At 46.7% G+C, this 26,460-nt stretch overlaps 1 protein-coding gene across 1 annotated transcript in view; it reads right to left on the bottom strand.

The window, feature by feature from the left end:
- Positions 1–26,460, bottom strand: part of PDE10A (phosphodiesterase 10A) — a 582,460-nt gene that overhangs the window by 487,041 nt on the left and 68,959 nt on the right. The window contains exon 2 of the mRNA XM_027601960.2: positions 17,201–17,274. Within this exon, the coding sequence (XP_027457761.1) occupies positions 17,201–17,274 (74 nt within the window). The remainder of the gene's footprint in view (positions 1–17,200; positions 17,275–26,460) is intronic.

Here is a 26,460-nt window from a genome sequence, read left to right as displayed (position 1 = left end):
GAAAGAAAATGCATATTTGCAGCCCCGTTCTTGCCTTGACAATGTGGTTGCGACAACTCTGCATGTGGGAATCTATGAGTGTAAGTGTGTATGTGCAAAGAACAACTGTGTTTCCTAAGGCAACACAACCAGAGCAGAACAATTGATTATGAAGACTTCTCCCCAAGTTGCATGTGGGGTAATCCCGTGTCACCGGAGTGGGGTCTGGGTGCCTGCCTGCTTTGTGCCCGAAAGGTCAAGCACAACGCGCAGGGATATAAAATAGACTGGGGTTGGCATTGCCAAAACGTTCACTGGTACTTGTTTTTCCAGCTGCGTATCTCATGTACACACACAAACTTATTTTTACTTTTTTTTGGGGGGGGGGGACAAGCACAGAGAAAGAAAACGGGATGGGAGTAATTTTGTCTTAAGCATCTTGTTCAATGTTACCTAAACTTCCATGAATATTGTTGTTGAATTGCAGGTCCTGGGACTTTTAAATCAATTAATTATATTTCAGATTCCTATTTAATGAAGTAGTTACTGTTTCATAGCTGGGGGTTGTAAACACATGAGTAAGTATAGACAGAAAATCTTTGCACACAGTGGTCTTGATAAGCATCATCTAATAAAAGTCCCTGCCAGTCACTCATCAGGCTCTTACTCCGAATCTGGGCCCAGTGCTGTTGAGATCATGGGGCCGTCTCCTGAGGACCCTCGGTATGGAGGACAGTCTCAAACAGAGCTGTCCACTCTGGGGGTAATAGGTGGAGAAGGGGAATGCTTCCTGGCATTCTGATGATGAGAACCTTGAATACAACCGGTTTTCTTTGAACACACTGTGATTCAGCACTGAGCTGGAGCAGCTATTCGGCCCGACATGAACCGGTCACCGTGGCAAGTCCACCAGCTTGCCTCCAAGGAGTTCACGACATAAGGCAGGGACTTGTGGGGCGAGACAGACACTGACCGCCACAGGGGACACAACCTGAGCTGTCTGTGTAGACAAGTGTTGTACCCTAAATGACACTCAAATTAGCATTTTTCCCACCTGATTAAGGCTTTTAAAGGACTCAACTGTCAATACATATCAACATTTTACAAATCCTTTGTGTATCTGGAATTGTGGAGGCATGGGAAGCCCCACGAGAATCCTTCTGAAGATAAACTGAGAAAGGAAGGAACCAAACCTTAACCTCCCTGAAATCAGAGGGCGGTGCTCCCCTGAGTGCTCCCCGGACCCAGGTGCCGAGCCCACCCCAGCTGTTGCCTTAGAAACACAAAATTCCAGGCTCAAATCAGAAACACGGGTAGACTCTTCATCTTAAAACAGCACTTCAGCTGGCTCTTTTTTTTTTTAAGATTTATTTATTAATGAGCAGGGGGAAGGGCAGGCAGAGGGAGAGGGAGAAGCAGGCTCCCCAATGAACAGGGAGCCAGACTTGGGACTCGATCCCAGGACCCCAGGATCATGATCAGAGACAAAGGCAGATGCTTAACTGACTCAGCCACCCAGGTGCCCCTTCAGCTGTTTCTTTAGTAAACTTTGAAAATCACTGTTGTAGAAATACTAAGTTGATTTGTTATTGGAGGTAGTTATTTTCTATAAAGTCACAGTGAACACTGAATTAGCGAATACTGAACCATTGCCCTCAATGGAATACAGGCCTAGGTTCCTGTGAGCCCCTGGTCACAGCAGTTTCATCAACCCACCAACATGTGACCTCATTTTATATGTGCTTCTATTTAGAGACACTTTGTTTAATGCATCTCTGTTGGTTCATTAACATGGAGCCCATGGTCAAGGGCACATAACGATGTATCTGTAACTCTGAACTAAGTGTAACTGTAATTCATGCCTGAGAGAAGCTTCTCTACCCAGGTGCTCTCTCCATGATGCACATCACAGCCCTCTTGTGCTCAGGAACAGATAGCTCCTCAGACTGTGCTGGGGGAGCCTTTTAAAGAAAACATTGTGGGGTCACCTGGGTGGCTCAATCGGTTAAAGCATCCAACTCTTGATGTCAGCTCAGGTCATGGTCTCAGGGTCCTGGGATCAAGTCCCACTGGGCTCAGTGCTCAGCGGGGAGTCTGCTTGAGATTCTCTCTCTCTCTCCCTCCCTCTGCTCCTTCCCCCTCCCATGCTCTCTTTCTTTCTAAATAAGTAAAGAAAGAAAGAAAATCTTAAAAAAGAAAAAAAAAAGAAAACATCATGGTCCAATATACGAGACAATTTACCAGTAAAGAAATTGCACATTGTTGCATAAACACCACCACATCCACTACTAGAGTTTACATCATCCAAAACTCCGTACTTATTAAATAATAATTTCCTATTCCTCCCTACCTTGGGGGCCATTTTAAGCAGCAAAATTATCAAAGGCACAAAACTGTGAAAAGCAGGGCATGAGACACACCAGGAAAAGTCCCTTGTTTACAGTGTGAGCTGAAACCAGAAGGCAGAGCATCACCCTGTTGGACCATGGCTGGAAACACCCAGATATTTTTCCCTCTCTCCAGATATCCAAAAAATTCGCAAAGGCAACAGGAATATCAATTTGGGGTTGCAAATAAATTTTAGCAAGTAGGCGAATTTGCAAATACAGAATCTGCGAGCAATGAGGATCTACTGTACATTCACTTATTTGCTGGGCAAAGCCTCCCTGATCAAGATGGGTGCTGAGCAGGGGTGCACACTCACAGAGCAGTCTGTGCTGGAGTAAACGGGATCACTGATCACCTGCAAACGAGGGTCTGAAGGACTCCCCCAACGAATGGCTCCTGGCACATCAACAGCCTCTATTAGGGCTACAGCTCTAAAATATTTACTTTTGCATATTAGAGGTAAAAATCTTGGACAACCATGGCAAGATCATGTAGCCATTTGTCCGCCCAGCTTGCTTGTCTATTCACTCAGTGCACATTGACTGAGATCTTCCGTGTCATAGGCATGGAGGATGGCTAAGGGCTTTAATTTGGAAGGAATTTGGCACATGCTGCAAATAGCCCACCGACAGAGTGTTTGGTAGAGCTGGGCTAGAGCCTCTTTAGGCCACTCAGACCCATCACCTGGTAGACAAAGCTGGAGTGCACGGACAGACAAATGAATGGGTGCATTCAGCCAGCCAATCAACGTCGACTGAGCAGCTGCCATGTGCCAGATGCCAGGACGCTGTGGTGAGCCCCTGCTCTCTGGAGCAGACCTACTCATGGAGGGGACAAACAATGAACTGGAGGGATAGTAAACATAAATGCACAGAGGGAATCGAGGTAAGGGAGGGGTCAGAAGGGAGGGGGGCCCAGAGGGAGGGCTGCACTTCAGACGGGGGGTGGGGTGTGCAGGGTGTGGATGGTGAGGCAGTGAGCGCACAGGGGGTCTGGGAGAGCTCCTTGAGTGGAGGATGAAATTGCACAACCCGGAGGCAGGGGTGCAGGGCAGAGTCTAGGAGAGGACAGTGTGGACACAGGGCCAGAGTTCGAGTTTCGAGGGCAGGTAAAGAGAAGGGGAGCTGCTGAAGGTTCTGAGCAGAGAAGTGGCATGCTGCAAAGCCTTGTCCCCTGACGGCTGTGGTAGATGTGGGGAGGCTAGACAGGGAGGCGGGAAGGGGGGCGGGCAGAGACAGAGAGGCGGGAGAGAGGCCACCACCGTCCTCCAGGGACTGGATACAGCACCGACTTTGTGGGGAGAGGTGACAGAGGTGCCCTGCAGGAAGGAACCCCATGTCATCCTACAGATGCATCTGGCACATGGCAGCTGCTCAGTCGACGTTGATTGGCTGGCTGAATGCACCATTTGTCCCCAGACAAATGAGAACAAAACTGACGTAGCAAATGACTGAGAGGGTTTTGCTTGTTTTTAAGGAAACCTCCCTTCCTTTCACCTGTGATTCTGCACGTCAGACGCTCACCAGAGGACACAGTGCTCACTAAACTCTGTGCAGAGGCTTCCTGTGCGTGAGTGGCACACAGCTCAGGGACCAGGACTGGGGTCCCACGGGCACGAGGTGAAGATGAAAGGCCGGGTGGCTCCCCCTCTTCACCCATTCCCACGTTCCCAGGGAAAGAGGAATTTGTGAGGAAGCAACAAATATGTTTCCTTGAGAGCTTAAATGCCTGATTTCCTATTATAGAAAACTTCTCTAAAGCCCTTGAAAGCCATCTCATGATTTCCTTCCACCTACCTTGTGAGTATGTTATAAGTTGTTTAAATGGCACCGATTCACGGGCAGCATAAAACTAGGGAAGGGTCCTGAATGAGCCAGTGGGAGGTGCAGGGAGAAAGGCCTTAGCAATCTTGTTCAGGCTGATGCATCCCTGGAAGCAGCACAGATGTGCAGACTTGTCTTAGAGATTGGTCTGTAGTTGACAAACTGGGAATGACCCCCGTGCATTACCAGACGGCCACAGGTGGTTACCAGACAACCATAGGTGGTTACCAGATGGCCACAGCTGGGGACCCAACCATTCCCCAAACTAAAGGATGACGATAAAGTTAAAGTAACAGCAGTTTATGAGGAAGAAGCCAGACGTGTGGCGAATAAAATCCTGACACCCTCGGGACAACACCAGGGGATGTGCTGATGACAATGCATCCTGTGAGAAATCGGGAAGGTGCCACAGCCCCCACCCCCACCCCTCCACCCACTGCCCAGCACCCACCCCAGGCCCCAGGAATGCTGACATGGAGCCTAAGCTTTATGCCTTTAACCTACAAATCCCACATCCTAGTGACTGCTTAATAATCTCTAAAATGCCTTGAATAGCATGCAAGTCGAAACTCCATGGAATTAGTGGTTATAAGAGAACATTTAAATCAGGCTGTGCTGGGGAGCAGCGTGTGTCCCTCAGGGGTCCCCTACTTGAGGCCGCTCCTCCAGCATTGGTCGTCTTTCTCGGCCTTTATTGCTTTCAGCTTTCATAAAGGGCGTGCAAGGAAGCGGCACTTTGAAACTCATCGGGTCTTGTCGCCGAGCTGCCGTGGAGGACTCGCTCAGGGAGTCTACATGAAGCCCAGGCAAAAATGTATTTTTGGAGCTGAAGACTAGAAAATAGGTTTTAGGTCACGAGGAAGAAGGGGCATTTGGTCCCCCTCTGATGACATCAGCTAGTCAACTGCCTATATTTACCTTTTAACTTTGGCAGGAAGCTCAGAGCTTAATTTGAGGCCAAACACACCAGCTGCCTAACGTGACCGCCCCTGGTCTCCTGGTCTCTGCATTTTCTTATTTATAGTTCCTCAGCTGCTGATTTTTACATTCTTATTTGTGTTTCACAATTACTTCATCGTATGAGAATTAGTCATAAATCACCTCACCGTAGACCCATAAACAAAGAAAAATGAGTGCACGTATAGTATATTAAAATCAAACAAAATACAGATAGAGGACATGTAAATATGCAGGTGTGTAGGGCAAGGGACTTCCAGAGCTCAGAAATAAAACGAAACTTTGTAAATGCAACTGTTGGAGGTGAACTCGAAGTGTGAATGAAGAGGTGACCAAAGGATCCCCAACCAAGACATGGGGATGTGAGCGTGTGTGAAGCTGGCCGCGTGAACTTGGGGGAAGGTCACCGAGGTATGCACGTCTACAGAAGGAGGAGATTGTCAAGGGTGAAAAGATTGAAAGTAACTGAGCTGTGGGAGGCAGGGAGGCTGGGGGCCCGCTCTGCTGCCTTCTCATCTGTGCCCGAATTTAAGCCTTCACTCCTCCAACCCAGTCCCTACCCAGCAGCCACGTCGACCTTTCTTGAAAGACAATCTGATTTTGCCATCATCTGCAAACAAGACTTCAAACACTTCCCATCACCCTTAAGGTTTTCAGGGAAAGTTGTGAAGGACTCAGACAAAATTATATGCTATGGTAAACAAGAAAATCATCAAAATTAAAAAGCAAAGAACCACGTGGGAAAATGTATTTGCTATTAATGGAACAAAGTACGATGGGTAAGGAGCTCCTATGCTATGATCTGTCTGTCCCCATCCCCACTGGAATGGCCAAAGGGCAGGAACCACGAGGAAAATACTGAATACAATAAAGAATAAATGTTCAACTTCATTAGTTAAGGACTGAAACATGAGAAAATTAGCTTTCCTACCTAGCAAATTGGCAAAGAATTTTAAATGATTCAGAGTGAGATCTGAACTCTCATAGGCTGCTAGCAGAGATGAAAACCATGTTCAACTTCCTTGACAAGTACTGAGAGCCTTAAGGGTATTTATTCATTTCAATCCATTAATTTTATTTCAAGGAATCTAGTCTGAAACATTGAGATGTGAACAAATATTTAAATCTAAAGTGGTTCACAACATATTTTATAATAGCAAAAAAACTAAATGTCCAAACATAGAGAGATAATAACAAATTATGATAGAATATTATGTGGCCATAAAAAACATGAAATGGAGACATTTTGATAAAAGAGGAAAATGCTCACAACAGAATGTTCCGTGGACCACCAAAGCTCAGTGTGTGAAACCATCGATCGGTACAGCGACCCAAGTAAATTAAAATGTTCATGGGGATTATCTTGGGGTTCTGACACATGGATCCATGATTTTATTTTCTATGTTTTTCTTTATACTTAGTGTTCTATAATACACACACTTTGTTTTTTTAACTTTAACAAAAGGCAATAAAGGATACAAATGTTTCTAACATAAAGGCTGAAGTGGTGGGGGCACAGACAGGAGGATCACCTGGTCAAGGTGAATCTAGGGAGATGCCAGGGATGGGATCAAGTGGAAAGTAACTCACGTTCATACAGCTGATAGGTGACACCAGCCACCAGGGGAGAGAATCAACAGAAGACATTTCAAGGGAACTGAATGGCATAAGACCAGTATGGGCAATGTCAAATTTGAGGTACTCTAACAATCTGTAGTGAAGATGAGGGGTAAGAAGTTGGCCACTGGCAGGTGGGGGTGGGTGTGAATGCATCTCCTGGCAGGGAAGAGAACACTTGAGTGAAGACCCAAGGCAACGCATGCCAACTCCAAGGGTGGTGGCCGCGGACTGCAGCTCCTAGAGAAAGCTGCCTGGGGGGAGTCAGGTTTGATCTCACAGAGCAACGTCACGGCTGTGAAGGTTGGAGAAAGGGGGACATTCCAGGGAGAGACTGGAGGACACAGAATCAAAGGTGGGAGTCAACGTGTTTTCAAGAAAAGGTCAAAGTCAGGTGAAGGTTCTCAATGGAGAATAGTAAATCTGGAAAATTCAATTGGACCTAGAGTGCAGAGAAGTTGAAAGTCAGCAGCGACTGCCTTATACTGACTTGGGACTCTGTCCAATTCATTGCAATGCGGTCCTTGAGAAGCCTCACGGGAGGGTGGTCGCCAAGCAGGCTAGACGCTACCCTTCCGAATGAACTTAGTCTAGGTTTCTGCTGGTGTTATTCTCTTGGTTTTACCAATCCTTTTGTATTTGTAAGGTACATTGTATTTGTAGTAGTCTATTTTCATTTGTGTAATAAAATAAATGAAAGCAAATAAAATATCTTTTCCTTAAAAACAAACCTAGGAACTAGAAAACCTACTGAGAAGTACAGAAGTACTGTGCAGCAAGGAGACTGGTCCCTTTTATGGGACTGAGGTTCTGGACCTCAGAACATCCTTTTACCGGCTGTTGGTACTCCAACATTCACTGACCATACAGGTAAGTGCCAGGGGCACGCATTGGCTGCCTCTCCAGCATTATCCCCCCTTCCCTCTATAGCACCCCGAGTTTACTAACCTACCCCTAACCCAAACTATATGGGCAGGACTGCCCCCTCCCGGGCCCCAGGGCTGGGCCCCTCCCCATTATCTAATGCCAATCACTGATTTTGTTGCCTTGGCCACAAGGACTGGCTCAGGTGGGCAGGGAAGTCACTGAGCTGTGAGCAAATGTTTGGCTAGACCGGAAAGGGGACTATGTTGTCCTGAGACCACAAGGCAAAGGGGTTCAGTAAGCACCCACCACACCCAGAGAGCTGACACCTGGACTCTGTGGCATTCAATGGGGTCGATTCCAAGGCTAACCCCAGGTCTCAGCACTGGAGGAGGGGCAGTGTTTGCTGAGGGTGACGCCTGGTAGAGCAAGCAAATGAGGTCAAATCCTTCATTTGTTGGAAAATGGAGTTTTTCCACCATTATGTGCAAGGTTTGCTCCTTGGCCTCATGCCTGCCTGAGGGAAAAGCAGAAATACTCCCAGGAGATTACGTCAAAGTCATCTCCTTTGCTTAAAATCTCCATACCTCAGCCACCAATTCTTTGGACTCCTTAAATGGTGAGTTCTCAACACATCCAAAACCAAAAACAATACTACTGTAATATTTCTGGGAATGAGAACAAAAACCTGACGGGAGAAGGAGGTTTGCCTTTGTTTGGTTTCTGGCTCCGACTTTAACTTGCTCTGCAGGGAGGGTCAGCTAACCTCTCTGTTTTCCTTTGAACATCTGCAAAACAGTGATAATTCATCACTTCATAGTACAAATTCAGAGCCTGAAAGGCAACAGGTTTTTAAAATTCAACCCTGACCCTAAGAGAGAGCAAACATCTGCTGATCTCACTTTTTAAAACTGAGATTTGTTACAGCTAGCCTTTACTTTTGGGTTTTAAAAAATGTCCCTTAACACACACACACACACACATACACACACACACACACACACACATTTGTGATTAATCTCAGTATTTACCTGGATATAAAATTCTTGCTATTAAGATATACCATTTTGATGATATATGTTCTTAGAGGACATGTGAAAGATGTATTTCAAAACTTACATGTCCCCAAAAGTTGTCCTCCTTAATATGAATGGCAAAAATAAGATCAGCTTTTCCCTTTATATTTTCCTCACAATTCACTGAAACACATACTACGAAGGACAATTGAAAAATACCTGAAAATAAACTATTCATTCACTACTAGATGTTTAAAAATTATTGATCATTCAGGAATGCAAAGTGTGTGCAAGTTTGAAGACTCTGTTAAGAATTATGAGAATTCTGTTGTTTTTCTTTCCGTAAATGGAAAACAGAAGACATATTTGGTTTCCCTTTATTACCAGCCTTCCCCAGGGGCTGAGAGGGAAGTTTTGTTCTCCGAGCCCCAGCAAACAACATTTTGTGAGAAAACAAAGCATTGCTTGGTATTCCTGTAGCAGCAAACCAATGAGAAAAGAAAATGAACCAGGATGGCTCGCGGCACAGTGGATGGGGCGGAGGGATTACTAAAGCGTCATAGAAACCACAGCAGTGGGGCACCTGGGTGGCTCCGTCGGTTGAGCGTCCGACTCTTGGTTTCAGCTCAAGTCATGATCTCAGGGTGGTGGGATCGAGCCCCGTGTCGGGCTCTACGCTCAGTGCGGAGCGTGCTTCAGATTCTCTCTCCCTCCTGCTCACTTTTCTCTCTTTCTTTCTCAAATAAATAAGTAAAATATTAAAAAAGAAAGAAGCCACAGCAACAACGGTACCTTGCGCACACACTTTAGGTTTTGCAGCTCTCACACGTCAAAGTTTCTCATTTTGTCTTCGTCAAACTCCCTTCTTCAAATGTGGGGGAAACTCAGAGCTGGGAGCCCTATACCTCATGAAGGTACTTGCTTCTGGGAGAAATATAGTCTTTACTTTGGTAGCAGGCTCCCCCACACGAAGACAAGGGCTTATATGGCATTAGAAAAAAACAGTCATCTGGAGTAAGCACAGGGGGCCTTCACTCAGTTCTCAGATCTGAGGTTGGACTTCCTGAGACACACTAACTATGGTGTGAATTTGTTCTATGAATTCATTTCTTCTTTTGTGCAAGATAAGAAAGGGAGTTTTACTAAGTTTGTTCAAAATAACATCATCAGAAATGGTCATTACTATTAATACAGTTCTAAAATCAATAAAAATTATGCAAATCATGGTGCTGGTGAGGAATGTTAATTAGTGTGCATTTTATGTGTTCTCTCAATATTATTTTGCAAAAGTCTGCATAGCCCACAGTCTTCCCGATTAAAATTAGGAGATGGAGGAAAAACTTCAATGTATCTCAAACTCACTAAAAAATTCTACCAAATTCTCAGTGGTATATCTGAGACTCAGTGTGATGCACTTGGTCTACACTGGGATGTCAAAATCCCTCCCAGGAGCAGACCCCAAATTCCCAAAGGCAACTTATAACTGTTTGCTCCCTTGCCTCCCCAGGGCTCCAAAGCAGACAAGAATTTGGTCCGAGAAAGGACAGGGTCAGTAGGGACATTGGTTAATATAAAACTGGTGAGTTTCCTAGAGAGGAACGGGAGGAAGAAAAAAATGACTTCAAGCAAAGCAATGTGCGCAATTTTCAAGACTCATGTGGCAAGGTGAGCAGAGACAATCATGAAGGAGTGCCTGCTTGGGGGGTTGCTGGTGTGGGCTGGGGTCAGCCGTTTGTGTCCAGACCTTACCCTGTATTTAGTAGATAAATTGGTATCTTCTCCAGTTCTTCCAAAATGATGGGTTTCTGCCATACTCTCCATATTATCATGGTGACATCAGGAGAGATAGGTACCCTGTGTCTCAGGTACCCCAAGTCACTGGCATAGCTGAGATAACTGAGCTCTAGTACAAGCTCCCAAGTGTTTTTATCCCTGTCATAACTGAGACCTCCATATAAAGCAATACAGAAACTCATGGAAATACCACATTGCCTAGATTTCTTTGTCATCTCTCGTGACCAGTCCTGTCAGGTTGTGGGCTGATTGATGCCTGGTATACAGTAGGTGCCCAATAGTTAATACGACTGGCTCAGCTTCACTCAGGGATAGCTGATAGCCTTTAGGAATGATTCAAGTCCTACAGACGGATTTACCTTACTCGCCGTCGAGGACCTGAAATTTCAAATCCTGACTGATCAACACAAGATGAAGGCCATTGGTTTGAGAAGTGTCTACTCAGGAAGCTGCTTGAGTCCTAGCGACCGGCAGAAAAGCTAGCTTTCAGTCCTTCCTTTGAACACACATTTTGTTCTTTGTTTCTGTCATCATTAGACTGGAGATAATTTACTATGACTTTTTTTTGGTTTTTGATTTCTAGAAAGATCAATTTTCTTTTGCTGTTTTCTTTTGTTTCAGCCCAGAGATAGTTCCTAAGAGATTCTTTATCACTGCTCTGCCTGTCTCCTCTATTGGCTTTCAAGTGTGGCGTTTTGATTTTGGAGAAATTAAATGACTCATTGGTGGTGGAATAGTTATAAAGCTCAGAGCAGGAACAGGAACACAATACTCCCGACGGCGAGCCCGAGGCTCGACGACAACACGCTCCCACAAAGTAGCTTTTTGGAGATGCTTTCACAGATAACATGAGGTAGGTCTTCGAGTTTGGCAGCTGTAATCAGAACTTAAAATGACTCTCAAGATCTGGAAGTTGCTCAGGAACTCTTGAAGTAATTATACCGCAAACATTCATCGTGTGTCTGATACGTGCCGAACGCCAGGAGATGCGCAGGGCCCCTGGGGCCCATGAAACACAGCTTGCCTGGCCTGAGGTCAGGAGACCAGCAGTGGCCCAGGACACAGAGGGGCAAAAGTGGGGAGAGGGGCTGACTTAAGAATCGATCCGTATATTTTTATTAAAGAGGCAAAGACAACCAGTGACGAGCCCACTCCTCAACTGAAGAAGAAAGGAGAATGTAAACATTACTTAGTTGAGCTGCCGCCATGTTTACAATAAGGAGCCTGCCATTCTAATTTGAAGACTAGCTCATCTCCCTTCGAAGGAAAGCCAGTGTCATGAATTAAATTCTCACACCAAAGCCTCCAACAGTGCAAGTCTCAGAGAGCACTGCAGAAAACAAGGGAAAATGGGGACAAGGTTCTCTGTAGAGACTTTCATCTGACTACCCCTATCTGAACGCTGAAAAACAGCAATCAGGTAGCCGAGTAAATGGGTGTATTGTTCCCAAATATTTCCCATCTTTTTCTCCTCAATAGAAGTTGCCGTCGCAGAGCTAGCTCTTCTAAAGGATCTTCACGGTTAAAAACCAACAGCCTCCCCGTCGTGCGGGTTGCTGCCAAACCTCTGTGCGTCACGGAACAGAAAGGCCACAGATGATCATAACATCCCAGGGAGAAGTCTGGAGACTGAACTCAGCCTGCAATCTGTCTGCCGGCCCTTTCCGAATCGCAGCTGGAGTACGTTGTGCTGTGAGGTCCAGCTCAAGCCCCAGAGCAGGAAAAGGGCAAAGGGAGGGGCAGCTACAGGGAAGCAAATAAAGGTTAAATTCACGGGCACGGTTTCTGACTGTGCATGCGGAACGTCAGCCTGGGGGACATCATCTGGTCCTGTGCATCTGAATGTCCGTCTCAAGAACCTGCTCTCAGAAATCGATAGCCTGGCTTCCGGAGCAGGCGTGCCTGACGCTTTCAGTTCGGAAAAGAATTTTCCAATGGTTACTTTTGTTTCCTCCTTAAGGCACCGGCTGCTTTCAAAATGACTAATGGTGTTGAGTCCCCTTGGCTCTCAGAGCTTACGACTCACAGAAAAGCCCCAGTGTCTAGTCTCCTTCAGGAGATGAGGTGTTTCTTCCTGCTCTGGCTTTGTCCTCACTGCGGACTTCACGTGCAGCCCATGTAGACAGGATGCTCCAGGCCCCAGCCTCACTCAGTCCCCAGTCCCCCTCGCTCCCAGCTCCGAGCACTTCCGTGTAACCCCCACCTGCTCCTTCTCCCTCGTCCCACCTACGGCCGCCCTGTCCTGCACTAGCGGCCGCGGGTCTGTCCAGTCAGGTGCTCCTCAAACCTCTTCACACTTCCACACGTCCTAATGGGATGCCTTTCTTTTTCCTTCTTCCTTTTTCTTTTCTTTTCTTTCTTTCTTTCTTTCTTTCTTTCTTTCTTTCTTTCTTTCTTTCTTTCTTTCTTTCTTTCTTTCTTTCTTTCTTTCTTTCTTTCTTTCTTTCCTTTCTTTCTTTCTTTCTTTCTTTCTTTCTTTCTTTCTTTCTTTCTTTCTTTCTTTCTTTCTTTCTTTCTTTAGCAAAAGTGGGCCAATTTTATTTTAACCTGAAATTTTTTAAATGAAATTTTTTAAAAATTCAATTTAGCTAACATATAGTGTATTATTAGTTTCAGGGATAGAACCTAGTGATTCATCACTTGCATTTAACACCCAGCGCTCATTCCATCACGTGCCCTCCCGCCGTCATGTCCATCACCCAATTACCCCATACTCCCAACCCCCTCCCCTCCAGCAACCCTCAGTTTGGTTCCTATGTTTAGGAGTCTCTTATGGTTTATCTCCCTCTCTGATTTCATCTTATGTTATTTTTCCTTCCCTTCCCCTATGTTCATGTTTTGTTTATTAAATTTCACATATGGGTGAGATCATATGATACTTGTCTTTCTCTGACTGACTTATTTCACTTAGCATAATATCCTCTAGCTCCATCCACATAGTTGTAAATGGCAAGATTTCATTCTTTGGATGGCTGAGTAATATTCCATCATATATATATACACCATCTTCTTCACTCATGTGATGCCTTTTAAAAATCACTTTTAAAATTAGAATCTTTTAAAGTGCCCACATGAAAACCTTACCTACTGTAACCCTTCACAATAGTTCTATATTCTTATTCTATATTTTAACAGTTCTTAATGTCTAAGAGCTTTCTCTGTGCCAGTCACTGAGCTGAATTCCTCATACATTACCTTGTTCAGTCTTCCCACAACAACCTGTGCAGGAAGGCAGAATTTTTAGCCCTATTTTACGGAAGAAGGGAAACAAAGGCTCAGAGAAACTAGTTTAACTATTAATTTTTACAATAATATATAATAACATATATTACATTATAATTATAATATAATATAGTTATATATTATAGTTAATGGTTATAATTTAATCAATATACTTATAATTATTAATACAATTATTAAAATATAATTGATTATATTTATATATTTATCAAATATAACTTATTACATTTATTAAATATAATAATAGCTTATTAAGCTATTTAATTTGCCTGAAAACCACACACTTAGTAAGTGGTAGAGCCAGAACTCAGAGGTGTTGCCAAAGAAAAGCACCTACTGATCACACCGAGCAGAGGAAAACTGTCTGAACATTGGGCAGACTCCATCAGGCCTCACCGCCCAGTACTGCACAATAAAATCTGCCTGATTTTTTAAATGAGATCGAAACGAAACCAGAGATGCCTCCTTCTTACATGGACAGTAAGAAGCAAGAGCCTCACGTGTGTGTACCTTTGTTGTTGTTGTTGTCCCTGTTTTGTTTTGCCTAGACCCCCAAAGTCATCTGCGGTCATCATATTTCTGTAGCCACTTTAAGAGGAAGAGTTAAGTCATCCGAGAACAAGCTATCTTTGAGGGCTTTTTATGGACATCATTACTTACAGGGTCGGGAAACAGGGGAAGCCCGTTCAGAAGCATCACCCAGTTCTGTAGTACCAGTCAGGCCTCACCATCACTGCGTGATGTCCCTAAAACACTGCAGGAGCTCCGAAGGTCAGGACAAGGAAGGCGGGTGGGACCTATTTAGAAACCTTGAATAAATGGTGAGACTCGTTCTTCCTATTTTTAAGGATGGAGACAGAGTCATGGCATTCCAAAGACGTCCACGTCCTAATCCCTGAGCCTGAGGATGTGGTGCTTTGGACGGCAAGGACTTTGCAGAAATGATCCTGGATTATCCAGATGGGCCCAGTGGAATCATGGGGGTCCCTATAAGAGGGAGGCAAAAGAGCCAAAGGCAGAAAAAGGAGATGCAATGACAGGCACAGGGTGGAGTGGAATGCTTTGAACACAGAGGAAGGGCCATGAGCCAAGGAGAGTGGGCACCCCTAGAAGCTGGAAAGGGCCTGAAAGCAGATTTTCCCCTGGGGCCTCCAGAGCGAGTGCAGGTCTGCAGCAGCAATAGGGAGTTAAGACAGATGTCAACTTGAAATTTAGGGGTGAGACTGACCTGGGTATCATGCCTCTCAGCATCTTTTATAGGCCTGGAGTCACCTGGCTAATTAGAAGCCTAACATTGCATTGTATATAATTTGTCTCATTCATGCAATTATCATGCTAGGTACTTCTAGATATAATTTATTCACCTAAGATTACAAATGCATTAATTCAATTTTATCTTTAAAATGCTGCTTTACACCACGAGGCAGCTGGAAGATGGGGCTCTGTGGGTGGGGCTGTATTTACCTTCCAGGAAGGTGGAAGGTGGTCTGTTTTGAGACATACACATGCAACTGGATTCCTATAGAGAATAGCAGATGAGGGCACTTGGGTGGCTCAGGTCATAATCTCAGGGTCCTGGGATCAAGGCCTGCATCGTTGGGCTACCTGCTCAGTGGGGAGCCTCCTGCTCCCTCTTACTCTGCCCTTTCCCCCTCCCCTGCTTGTGCTCTCTCTCTCTCAAATAAATAAAATCTTTTAAAAAAATGAAAATGGCAGATGAGAGCCAGGCATACACACTCACTGCAGCATTTCCACCCGGTTTGTGCGGAGGCCCAAAAACGGGGGTTTGGGAGGGATCACTGCATGTGGTGGATGGAAGCAGATGAGGCAGGCCCAGGAACTTCAACTGGGTTCTGAACTCAAGGGGCAGAGAAATCTAAGTATCACCTGAGTTACACATGAGGAATCCTAAATGGACAGGCAAAATTGTTAAAACCCCCCAAAAAAATCTCAAGGAAAGAAATTCTAGGTCTTCCATGCAAATGATCCCCATTCTATAGGAATCCCATCATCATCAACAACTTCCCAAACCAAGTTCAACGTTGAAATTGAGGCTGCTTCCAAGTACCCGTCGACTGATCAATGGATACAGAAGATGCGATCTATACATACAGTGGAATATTATTCAGCCATCACAAAAGGATGAAACCTTGCCATTTGCAATGACGTGGATGGAACTAGAGGGTATCATACTAAGTGAAATAAATCAGTCACAGAAAGACAAATACCACATGATCTCACTCATATGTGGAATTTAAGAAACAAAATAAATGAACAAAAGAAAAAACAGAGAGACAAAGAACAAAATAGACTCTTAACTCTAGAGAACACACAGATGGTCACCACAGGGGAGATGGGTGCAGGATAGAGTAGGGAGGGCAAGGGGGTGAAGACGGGCACTTGTGACGGGCACCAGCTAATGTACGGACGTGTAGAATCACTGTCCTGTACACCTGACACGAACATGACACTGTATGTCAACTACCCTGGAACTAAAATTAAAAAAATAAAAAAATAAAAGTTTGGAGGGAGAAAAAGGCAAGGTTTACCCAAGAAATAGTAAGTATGACTATATGGAAGTCTTAGGAAAAGTGGTTGGAAATATGTTTTTGGAGGGGAAAGCTTGAAAGGGATCTTGAAGGCAGAGTTTGGGGCTTGAGATGTAGACCAAAATTCACCCAGAAAAGGAAAGGAAACAGGCTGCTTTGAGTTTGGTGTCCAGGGTGACATTTTTCTGTGCCTTTGGCAGGTCAGCCTGGGTGCCATGCTAATAACCACGCTCAAAAAAAGACCATTCAGATTCATGACCATGAGAACAGGCAATAATGACAAAACCCCAGTCATGTCCTTTGTTGTAGATGGTTTTTTCCAATATCCCCCCTTTTTTTAAAAGATTTTATTTATTTGAGAGAGAGAGAGAATCTGAAGCAAACTCCATGCTTCAGAGCCTGATGTGGGGCTCAATCCCACGACCCCGAGATCATGACCTGAGCTGAGATCAAATCAGACGCTTAACCAACTGAGCCACCCAGGAGCCCCTCCAATCTCCCTTTTGGGAAAATACTGACGGTGTTGAATCTGGAAAACCCTTCACACTTCCTAATAGTACCATTTAAGGAAACACGAAGTAAAATGCTGAAGTGTCCGTCTGCCTTCTGGACTCGAAAAGCTGGACCATGCTATCATTGCATGAATGGGTTTCCTGGGACGGATCATGAACAAAGCCGTGGAGTCCTAGGAGCCCCCACGTGCATGCCCCATATCTGTTTCTACAAGCCCCTTCCTCCCTTCCCCACACAGAGGTTCAGGACCCCTGCTTTGCTTCACAATATCGTGGCAGGCTTCCAAACCCCAGAGCCCACCCTGAGGAGTAACTCATGGTGCTCTCCTCCACAGGCTGTCTGTGTTTCATTTTCACTGTAAGGAGTGAGATCTTTTCTGTTTTTAAAAACATATTTAGTATTTGTCTCTGAAAAGTGTAGTGGAAAAGTCAAGACGAAGAAATTAGTGGGAAGCACGTACCCCATCTACAGATTGCATCAGCCCTGATGGGTCCAGGTTCTTCAACGTAGGCTCCTGGTTTAGTTAGAGATGGGCTAGAAATTAATAAAAGTAACAGTAGTGACATACTGAGCACTGACTGTATTCAGGCACTTTTCTAGGCCTTCAAATAGGCTGTCACAACAACGCAATAAGATTTTACTCTCAGAAGGGAAGTGACACCCCCAGTCTTATTCTAGTGAGTGGGCTGTGAACCCAAGCTGAGAACCATAGGGTCAGCTCTCCTAACCACCATGCCATATGGTATCTGGGCCTTTTCAGCCCCTGCCAGTCCTTCTTTGGAAGTAGGGGTAGTTAGTATCAGTAAATACTTGTCACTGTTCCATGCTCAATAATGATGGGTTTGAATTAGATCTTTGAAATTGTTGCTGTGGGCTAAATTTCCCCTGTTCAGATTGCTGCGTGGTGTCTCTCACCTGATCGGACCCAGACAGATACAGAATTTTTACCAGACGGGAGGCTTGAATCTCCGTGGACATATGTCCCTGATCCTGATGGGATGTACCTGTTTTCAGAGTTCAAAGCGAGATGGCATTGGGGGGGTATAGCTCAGTGGTAGAGCATTTGACTGCAAAGTGAGATGGCATTGGGCCACCTGCTGGATAATGACAAGTCTTTTCTCATCGCGTCCTAGACACCTCCAATTTTCTGTGAGATTCCTAACTTAAAAGTTCCATCCCTGACTATGCATATTTCTACCCCACTGAGTCTTCTTACATTTCTGAAAGCATAGGGTCCTTCATAGTCTCATCTCCTTTCTCTCCAAGGCTCTCTGGCCTCAGCTGGGCCAATGCCTGTTGATGCGTAGCGATAACCACTGTTTGCTGGTGTGAGTGTTTCGGTTTCCAGTCGTGAACCACACCACATGAAGACCTTTCCTGGGGAGCACGCTCCACTGGCAGCTGGGTGTGTCCGGCAAAATACTACCAGGCATTGGTCCAACTTTCCAGGCCCAGGAAAACCCTAAGCACATTTTGCCAAGTACTTTTTCCCCTCATTTTTAAATCCATGTGCATTTCAAGTGAAATTTAATCCATATGTTCCTCATTTATTCACACTCAACCCATCATTCTGTCATTTCGTAAGAGCTTTGATGCTTAAGAAGCTGTCCATGTAAGTTTCATAAGCCTTTCTTTTTGTTCTTCAAGCTACGAAAGCCACATTTTTTTTTAACAACAACAAAAAGAGCAAACAAAATCAGAGTTGTAAAAGACGCAAGATTGGTTGTCTATTCAGGAAAAATATAAGAAATCTGGATGGGTTCTAGACTTCTCCAGTGAATTTTACCTTCCTTACCAAACCAGAATATTGGGCAATGTGTTGGCTACAAGGAATGGAAAATTTCAACCCATTTCAAAAAAGTCATCCCTTCAAAACCAGGAATATTTAAATAAATAATATCTTAATTCCATCCAGCAAGACAGTAAAACACTCTCTAAATACAAACAAATCACACTGTTTAGAAACAGTTTCCTAGCTGAGGATGGCGTGGCGAGCAACTTCCAGGTCAGGGAAGGACTTGACTAAGGAAGGGAATAAGGACTGAACCAGGGCAGGCAGCGGTAGGCAGGCAATGTCTTCTCTCTCCCTGTCTAGTCAACTGCCCTCTGCCCCATCAGACCTCCTCACAATTGCCCTCATTGTGGCAAATGTACAAGTCACTTGGAAAAATACCGCCCAGGGATATTACTCGTACAGTGCGCAAAATATAGCACCTGGGCAGAGAGGTTGGGCGGGTGGGTGGGTGCTCTGGAACCTGGCTAGCACCCACGGGGCAGCCCCCTGCCAGCCAGCGCCTGGCCTCACGCCCACCTGTATGTACCCTCCTCTCCTCAGATTCCACAGACTGGCCAGGGCGGCTCGAGCTCTGTGGCCAAAAGACCCGCTGACCTTGGTGACACAATTCAGCTTTAAGGAAACTAGAACATGTGGCAGATTTCACCTCTTAGCACTAACACTAACCTTGTCAGGGGAGTAACCCTGGATTCTGAAGGTCACCTGACAGACCTCTCACAGAACGTCGTTTCATTACCCTCATTTGTTGACATGTCTGTCCCAGCAACTAGACTGGGGGATCCTCAAAGACACCTTTCCCTCGTCCTCAACTTGGTGTTGAGTGCATAATAGCACAATATTGGTGTTGTATGAAGGAATGCACGAAAATCAATCACGAATAGCGTTGTGTATTATAAAGCAAGGCTGAAAAGTAGCCATGAAATCTGTCGAAGTCAAAGGAATCTAGACCCAGGATAGGCATCGGTCCAACGTGCCCGCTTCTGGTTTGAAAAGCACAGCCAGCTCCCCTGGTAAGCTTCCACGTGGGTTCCCATGTAGGCTCACGGGGGTGGCCGAGAGGATGGGCTGCCCAGGCCCCTCCGCGGTCCTCACCACCAGGCTGATGCACCTCCAACACAAGGTGGCCTGGGGCCCCACCGTCACTGGGCTTTGCTTCTGAGCTGTTGGTGCTGCCATCAGCCTTCTGGGGCACCCTGGTGCCTCGAAGATGGAACGCGGAGCAGGGAGGTCCTGGCGCTTCCTGCACTCAGCATGTGGAGAGGGTTATTTTATGTGGGAAATCAGACAGCAGGATCCGGTGCCATCCCCCAGTCCCAAGCTTGAGAGATGTGATGCCGGTTTTCAGAGGTCTAAAACAGAGCCCTCCCGCCACTACTTGGCTCTACAGCTCCAATCCAAATCTCCCCACCTGGATTTGTCATCCCCAAGGGGGCCAGGGGCCAATCCAGGAGTGCGGACCCCAGAGAGGAAGCTAGAGCATCTGCATCTGCCTCCACCCCAAACACAGCCATCATGTGAGGGACACGAAGGAGGCGCAGAGCAGGGAGGCGTGGGGACAGGTGTGCAAGCGTGCAATCACACGTGTGTCCTGACAGTGTGGCGATGCAGGGCCGGCGGAGAACATGCGAACTCTCAGTCAAGAGAGAAATAAAGACCGTGCTTCACGGCACACGTGGTATCTGTCTGCTGGGAGACGTGGCAGAGCTCGGGCAGCTGGGGCAGGAAGGCAGAGGAACTGGGGCACACGCATTTTGAAAATGGCATTTCTTCCTAAGAGTTCCCTAAAACTTGGATTGAAAAGAGCCCCTTTTATCAATTTCTGACCAGTGGCAGAGCTAGAACCAGGGGCCAGGGATCCTTTATGTCTCCACCTCCTACACGATCTCTTTCCTTTAAAATTTCCAACTATACGATTTAAAAAAAAAAAAAATACATCACACACATAATTTAGGCCCATTTGAATCTCATGGGTTTCTTTGAATCACACAAAGAAATCTAAAATTGACATAAACTCCTTAGTCTTGATGTTACTGAAATGGATTTCCTGCCAATTTTCCTTTCAAACAGTTAAAGAGGAGCCCAGGAATGAACCCACATCAAGTGTAATTGATCTCCTTCTGATAAGCACAATAATGGACTGGATTAATCGAACACCACAATGAGCTAGACTTTCTTTAGGAAAATGACCGCAGACATCGTCAGCTGTGGGGGCTCAGAGGATAACTGGAGAGAACACAGCAAAGAACGTAGGGGAAGAGTAACAGAGCGGGAGGGAAGACATCGGCGGGTATGGCGAGCACAATTACGAGGCTTAGAAACGCTGCTGGGCGTGGGGGTGTGATTCTGCGGTTTTGCGGGGACCCTGCAGTCGGGGCGGAGATCCGCAGGCTTGTGCAGCAGCTAACCGCTAGGTGGAAGTATGCACCAAATAAAGAAGCCAGGCCAGAGCGCTCACTTGAAATTTTAGGTGTGTATGTGGTGATTTTTCAGACTTACTAAGCTTTCAAAATGCATGTTAATATCTCTTTTTCCAAATCCACTTGAAACATAGGTGAGGATGAGGTGGGGGCTGGAGCAAAGAAAGGTAAAGGTTTTCCCCCCAAGTGGAGAAGGGCCAGTCATGCGCAGAAGGTGCCACTTGACCCTGTATATGGCGGCTTGGATGGTGGCGTTTTAGGGGCGGGTGGCCTCTCAGAATCATCTGGAAGTGCCCTGGAGGGAGTGGAGGTTAGCCAAATTATAGAGGCAGAGTCCGGGGCTCCAAAGGGGCGGATGATGTTGCCAGTTACAGTTTTATGAAGCTTCCCAGGTTATTCCAGTATGCCCCCCGATCTACCGTACGCCCTCAGGGGAGAGGAGCGCTGAGGGAACAGTTAGGCTCTCTTGTCCCCTTTGAGATCGGTCATCTCCTCTCTCTGTGGATATACGTAAGCATCAGGGGCTGACAGCAGGGGCAGAAAGCTAAACAGAATAACCTGTTATGCTCTTGTAGTCTGATAGATGCATCTATATTTGCTCGGATATCTCTATTTCTATCTAGAAAGAGGAATGATACAAATAACTAAGCAGGTGTGTTTTTGAATGTGCGCTTCTTCACCTCAAATATTTACTGAGTACCTGTCATAAGCCGTGCACTATTCCGAGGATACTGGAAAGATAAATTGCAAAACATTGCGATCACTTCTGGCAGTTGCCATAGCGTACGCAGATAGCCTGGAAAGTCTCACCAGGGTACAGCCTAAAAATGTTAGATAAAGTGCTTTTTAAATCCTTTAAGTGGTGTGGTTGAGTTCCTTGGTGAAATCGTGAGTGGGACCGTGGGTCTCCAGCAAGTGCTGGGGCTCTGGATCGGGGAGCAGCCCTGGGTGTTTACCGCCCCTGGTGGGACAAGCGACCACCCGGGAAGGCAGGAGATGGGCCCCGGTCTGCCTGTGCAGAGTGCGCGGAGGAAGCCAGAACCAAGAGCTCCTCCGTCAGAGTGCGAACGAGGAGAAAATCAGACCTACCAAAGGAGACGGTGGGAACTGCTCCATCTTAAGGGGAAAGAAAGAACAGCTCCAGTGAGAATCTATAAGCTTGGGCTGGCCTGGTTTGGGGTTCAAATTTACACCACGATCATACACTGAACAAGAAAATTGATTTAAGCCATTGCCAGACTGGTGGCAGGAACAAGCATCTGGAAAAAACCAGTGAATTTCACTGAGAGTTACCTTAAGTGTTAGGGAGGCTAGGGTAGGGGCTCTAACACAGAAACTGGCATTCTGGCGGGAGAGGGCCACCAGGTAAAGAGAACTAATGGAGCCTTTGAGAAGTGCCAACCCTCGGACGGCGGTCACGCCATGAACCTCGGGCAGAGTATGTAAATAATGAAAATATGCCCACTTATGGACGTGGCAGAGAACAGGCCACAAGCCACATCCTCCCGTTACAGCCGTGTCTTCACGGTCTCCTAGCCCTGATCTTGCCTGTGTATGTATCATAAATTCAATGTCACACCCAAGAAAACCCAGCAAGAGAACTAAACACTAAGAAATAAGATTTTGTTGCGTAGGGTTGAGGGGGGCACAAACCACAGTAATAGCTAATATTTTTCCACCCCTCCCCCAACCAACTTTTGCTCCCTTGGCGCTGACACCACCCCTTGGAGAAGGCATGATCTACAGTGTCCATCGCTCTACACCACTAGGCAATTACGCCTGTTGACAAGTGCAGACTACAGGTACCACTAATAAGGAGAGGAAGCCATCATCAGATAAGCCCTGGCACAACCGTTGTTTAGACAAAAGCACACTCTTACTTGAGCTGTTTTCTGATGTGCCAGCTGTGTGACACGCACCTTCCCACTTCTTGGTAACATACCCCGTCACCAAGAGGAAGACGACTCGGTCTGCCTCACCACTGGTCTGCCTCGACCGCACGCCCAGACTGGGGGAGCCACCGGGCCAGGATGGGACCTTCTCTGAGCTGCTAACCCCACTGAGGCACACATCAGGAGACACAGATGAAACCGGCCCCTTCCCTAGGCTCTCCTCTTCTTACCTTCAGGACATAACAGTCTCAGCAGTTCTCCCGTGTTTTCAGCACTCAGACCAGAGTCTCCTGTATTGGGACCGTTCAGGTAACGAGGGACGCGGGGGATCCTTAGACCCGAGGGCCCGGGGGGCATTTCTCCTCAAGGGACCTGAGAGGCACATGGCTCCCCCCTCGCCTCTCCTTCCCCCTCATGCACCTTTCCTGAGCACGGCTCTGTGCCAGATGCAAATTGTCATATCCTAGGGGCCAAGGACCAGCACCAACACGGGGCGACGTCCCCTTCAGATGGCCAGTTCAAACCACTGTCCCGGGACTGCAGCTGGATATAAGTTAAGGAACCGTTTACACAAACCAGAGGGGCTCCATGTTGTCCTAACGCAAACGTAAATCTCACAGACGTAACCCAGAGGAGGACATGCAAACACCCCTGCTCTTCCTTCCCACGGAAAGGCAGCAAACCGCGGAAAGATGGCCCTTGGGACGGGAAGACAGGACGTTTGTCAATGGCACTTACTTCTTAAGCAGGAAAATCTGGACATGGCTGGGGCGGGTGAAAAGGATGGCAACTACTAGAGCAAGAGCCCCTGGGATGATGCCTTTTACTTTTTATCAAGTTCTGAATCCTTGACTTTTGAGGCCACTGGCTTGTGCTCAGACCTCATGAGAAGCCCATGAGTTGTCAGCAGCCACTCACCTTCCTTCTTATCACAAAACCATTACGTCCAGTGTGAGTGGTGCGTCGGTGGGGGTTCACCGGCCGTCATAAAGGTACCCATCTGGTGCGGGGTGTCGGCAGCAGGGGAGGCGTTGGGGGGGCGGGGACAAGGGTCCCGTGGGAACTTGTCGTACTTTCTGCTCAAGTTTGCTTGAACTTAAAGCAGCTCTAACATATGCAATTTGTTAGTTCTTTTTTTTTATTATTATTATATTAAAACAAATAGTTACAGGTTATTCCTTTTCCTCCAGGCAGGTGGAGCGAGCCTCCATTGGACTCCCATGCTTTCAGTGAGTCCCTGGTGCCCACAGAACCCCCCCTGCTGTCTACTGAGGGAGTGATCAGTGGTAAGTGATAGAACAGGGTCCAAGTGAGGAAGTTAGAAAATAAATGGGGTCTGACTCATGATATAATGATATTAGCTCCTTATTACCTGAGACATAATTCCATCTAAAAGTGAAGGGCTGTCATTATTTTCAAATTAAGGGAATAAGGGATCTGATTTGTGTATTTCTGAAGGGATTCCCCACCCTGCACGGTACCCACAGACAGGTCAAAAATGTCAGTATGACTCATTACCCCTCATCCTAAACTGTCACATGCCCTTTCAAATTATAAAGGAAAACAGAACTCCTCCATCATCTTCTTTCTAATAGACTGTCTTTTTAAAAGAGCAAACCCTCAGGGCGCCTGGGTGGCTCAGTCGGTTGAGCATCTGACTCTTGGTTTTGGCTCAGGTCATGATCTCAGGGTCATGAGATTGAGCCCCGAGTCAGGCTCCACACTCAGTGGGGAGTCTACTTGAGATTCTCTCTCTCCTTTTCCCTCAGCTCCTTCCCCCTGCTCGTGTTCTATAAATCAAGAAATAAATTCTTAAAAAGATTAACAAACCCTTAAGCGTGTTGTCAGGCTAGTGGCTGAGGCCGAAGATGGTATTTTCAGTCCCCTTTAACATCTGATAACGCATCATCCATTGTGTTCCATGAAGAGTCGTGATTTTCTGTCTCATTTTAAAGATACTTGAAAGGTTTTTGCAAATGATTTGAAAGTAATTCAAGTTATGGCAATTCCACACTTAAAGCATTTTTTTTTCTGTATTTGTATCTCATTTGAGAATGTTTTGATTCATCTAAATGTAAGTTCACGGTCATAGCTTCAGGTGTGGATGGATCTGGGGGAACCCACCTTGCGCCCTTTTCTCTCTCTTCCTTCCCCTTGTTCTTGTTCCCCTTCTCTCTTCTTAACATGACCGGGTGTGCGGCCGCCAATATTCGCCCATCCAAAGTCCTACGAACATAATCCCCTCCACCAGCCCCGCCCCACATGTCCCAGGCATGAAGTACCCGAAAATAATGTTTGAAGGAGAAAAGTGATTGAGGGAAGATGTTTGTATGTGTTCTGAACAAAAGCTGCGGGACCTCTGCCCACTGCAATTCTAGTTCCAAGCTTCCGAGCCACAGCTGCGAGGTCAGGGGGTTGATAGGAGCGGGGGCGTGTAGGACGAGACCCTGGCCCACGGGGGAGACTAGGTGGTGATGTGAGGGAGTGAGGGACATGGAGGGCCAGCTCCCCAGCGCTCAGCTCCCCGACACTGTCTAACCCACAAGTGAAAACAAAGACCCCCTGCTTACAGCCTCACCAGGGATGCTCCCCCCAACGCCGGCTGTGCTAAAAAGGCCACATGAAAACCCACCCGACTGCCAAGTGAGGCCTCGGTGGCCCTTTCTATGAAGAATGCTAGCGGTCGGTGACCGCCTCACTAACACTTTCCCCGCAGCTCAGTGCTCATGGTCCCCTTGGACTCCTGGCTCTCACTGCCCCAGGTTCTGGCCTCTCTGTCACCTGTGGGCCGCTGCATCTGCCCCTTGTGCCCGTCACCTTCGGGCGTCCTCGAGCGCTGTTACTGCCTTCTTGCCTATGAGCGTCTGACCTCATCCCCCCCGGGAATAACCCCGGGGAAACCACTGCTGCCCACAACGTGTCCAAGCTGCTGGCTCGTCCCCACTGCAGGGTCTTGAGCGGCGATTCCGCCCGAGCGAAGGCTGACTATGAACGTGAGAATGATCAGGTGTTGACAAAAGGGACCCTGGAAGGCTGTGTGTTACCACCTCCGGTTGTCTCTCGCCTACGTCACCTGCAGCACGCGCGCTGTCCCAGCGTCACTTCTCTGTGCTTCCGTAACTGCCTCACTCCGTACCCTTCTCCTCACTAAGGCTGGAAACTCTTAGGGAGTGGGACAGACACCCCTGTTAAAGGAGCTGATGCTTCCATTTCTTTACCTTCATTTTGAAACGATTACAAAAGTGTTGCCAAAAGAATATAAGGCGTTGTCATGCGTCCTTCCCCAAACGTCTCCCCAAATGTTCTATAACTGTAGGACGATGATCAGAATCAGGAAGGTGACAGCGATACAACTATTTTAACTCCTCTAGAGCCGCTACTCACATTCTGCCAACTGTCCTCCTGAAGCCCTTTTTCTGGTTCAGGTTGGCATCTTCCATTTAGTTGTGAGACCTTCTTAGAAAAGGTGACGTTCTGCCCAGCAGCGCTGTGCTGGGCACGCTCCTGGTTTCACGCCTGCCACACACCTCCACGTCATTCTCTCCATCCTGTTAGGCAGGTGTCTACCGTCGCCAACACTTAGCTGATGGCCAGAATGAGGCTCAGGGAAGCTAAA

The sequence above is a fragment of the Zalophus californianus genome, chromosome 7 (assembly GCF_009762305.2).
Source record: "Zalophus californianus isolate mZalCal1 chromosome 7, mZalCal1.pri.v2, whole genome shotgun sequence".
Classification (NCBI taxonomy): Eukaryota; Metazoa; Chordata; class Mammalia; order Carnivora; family Otariidae; genus Zalophus; species Zalophus californianus.
This window is presented reverse-complemented; position numbering and strand designations above follow the sequence as displayed.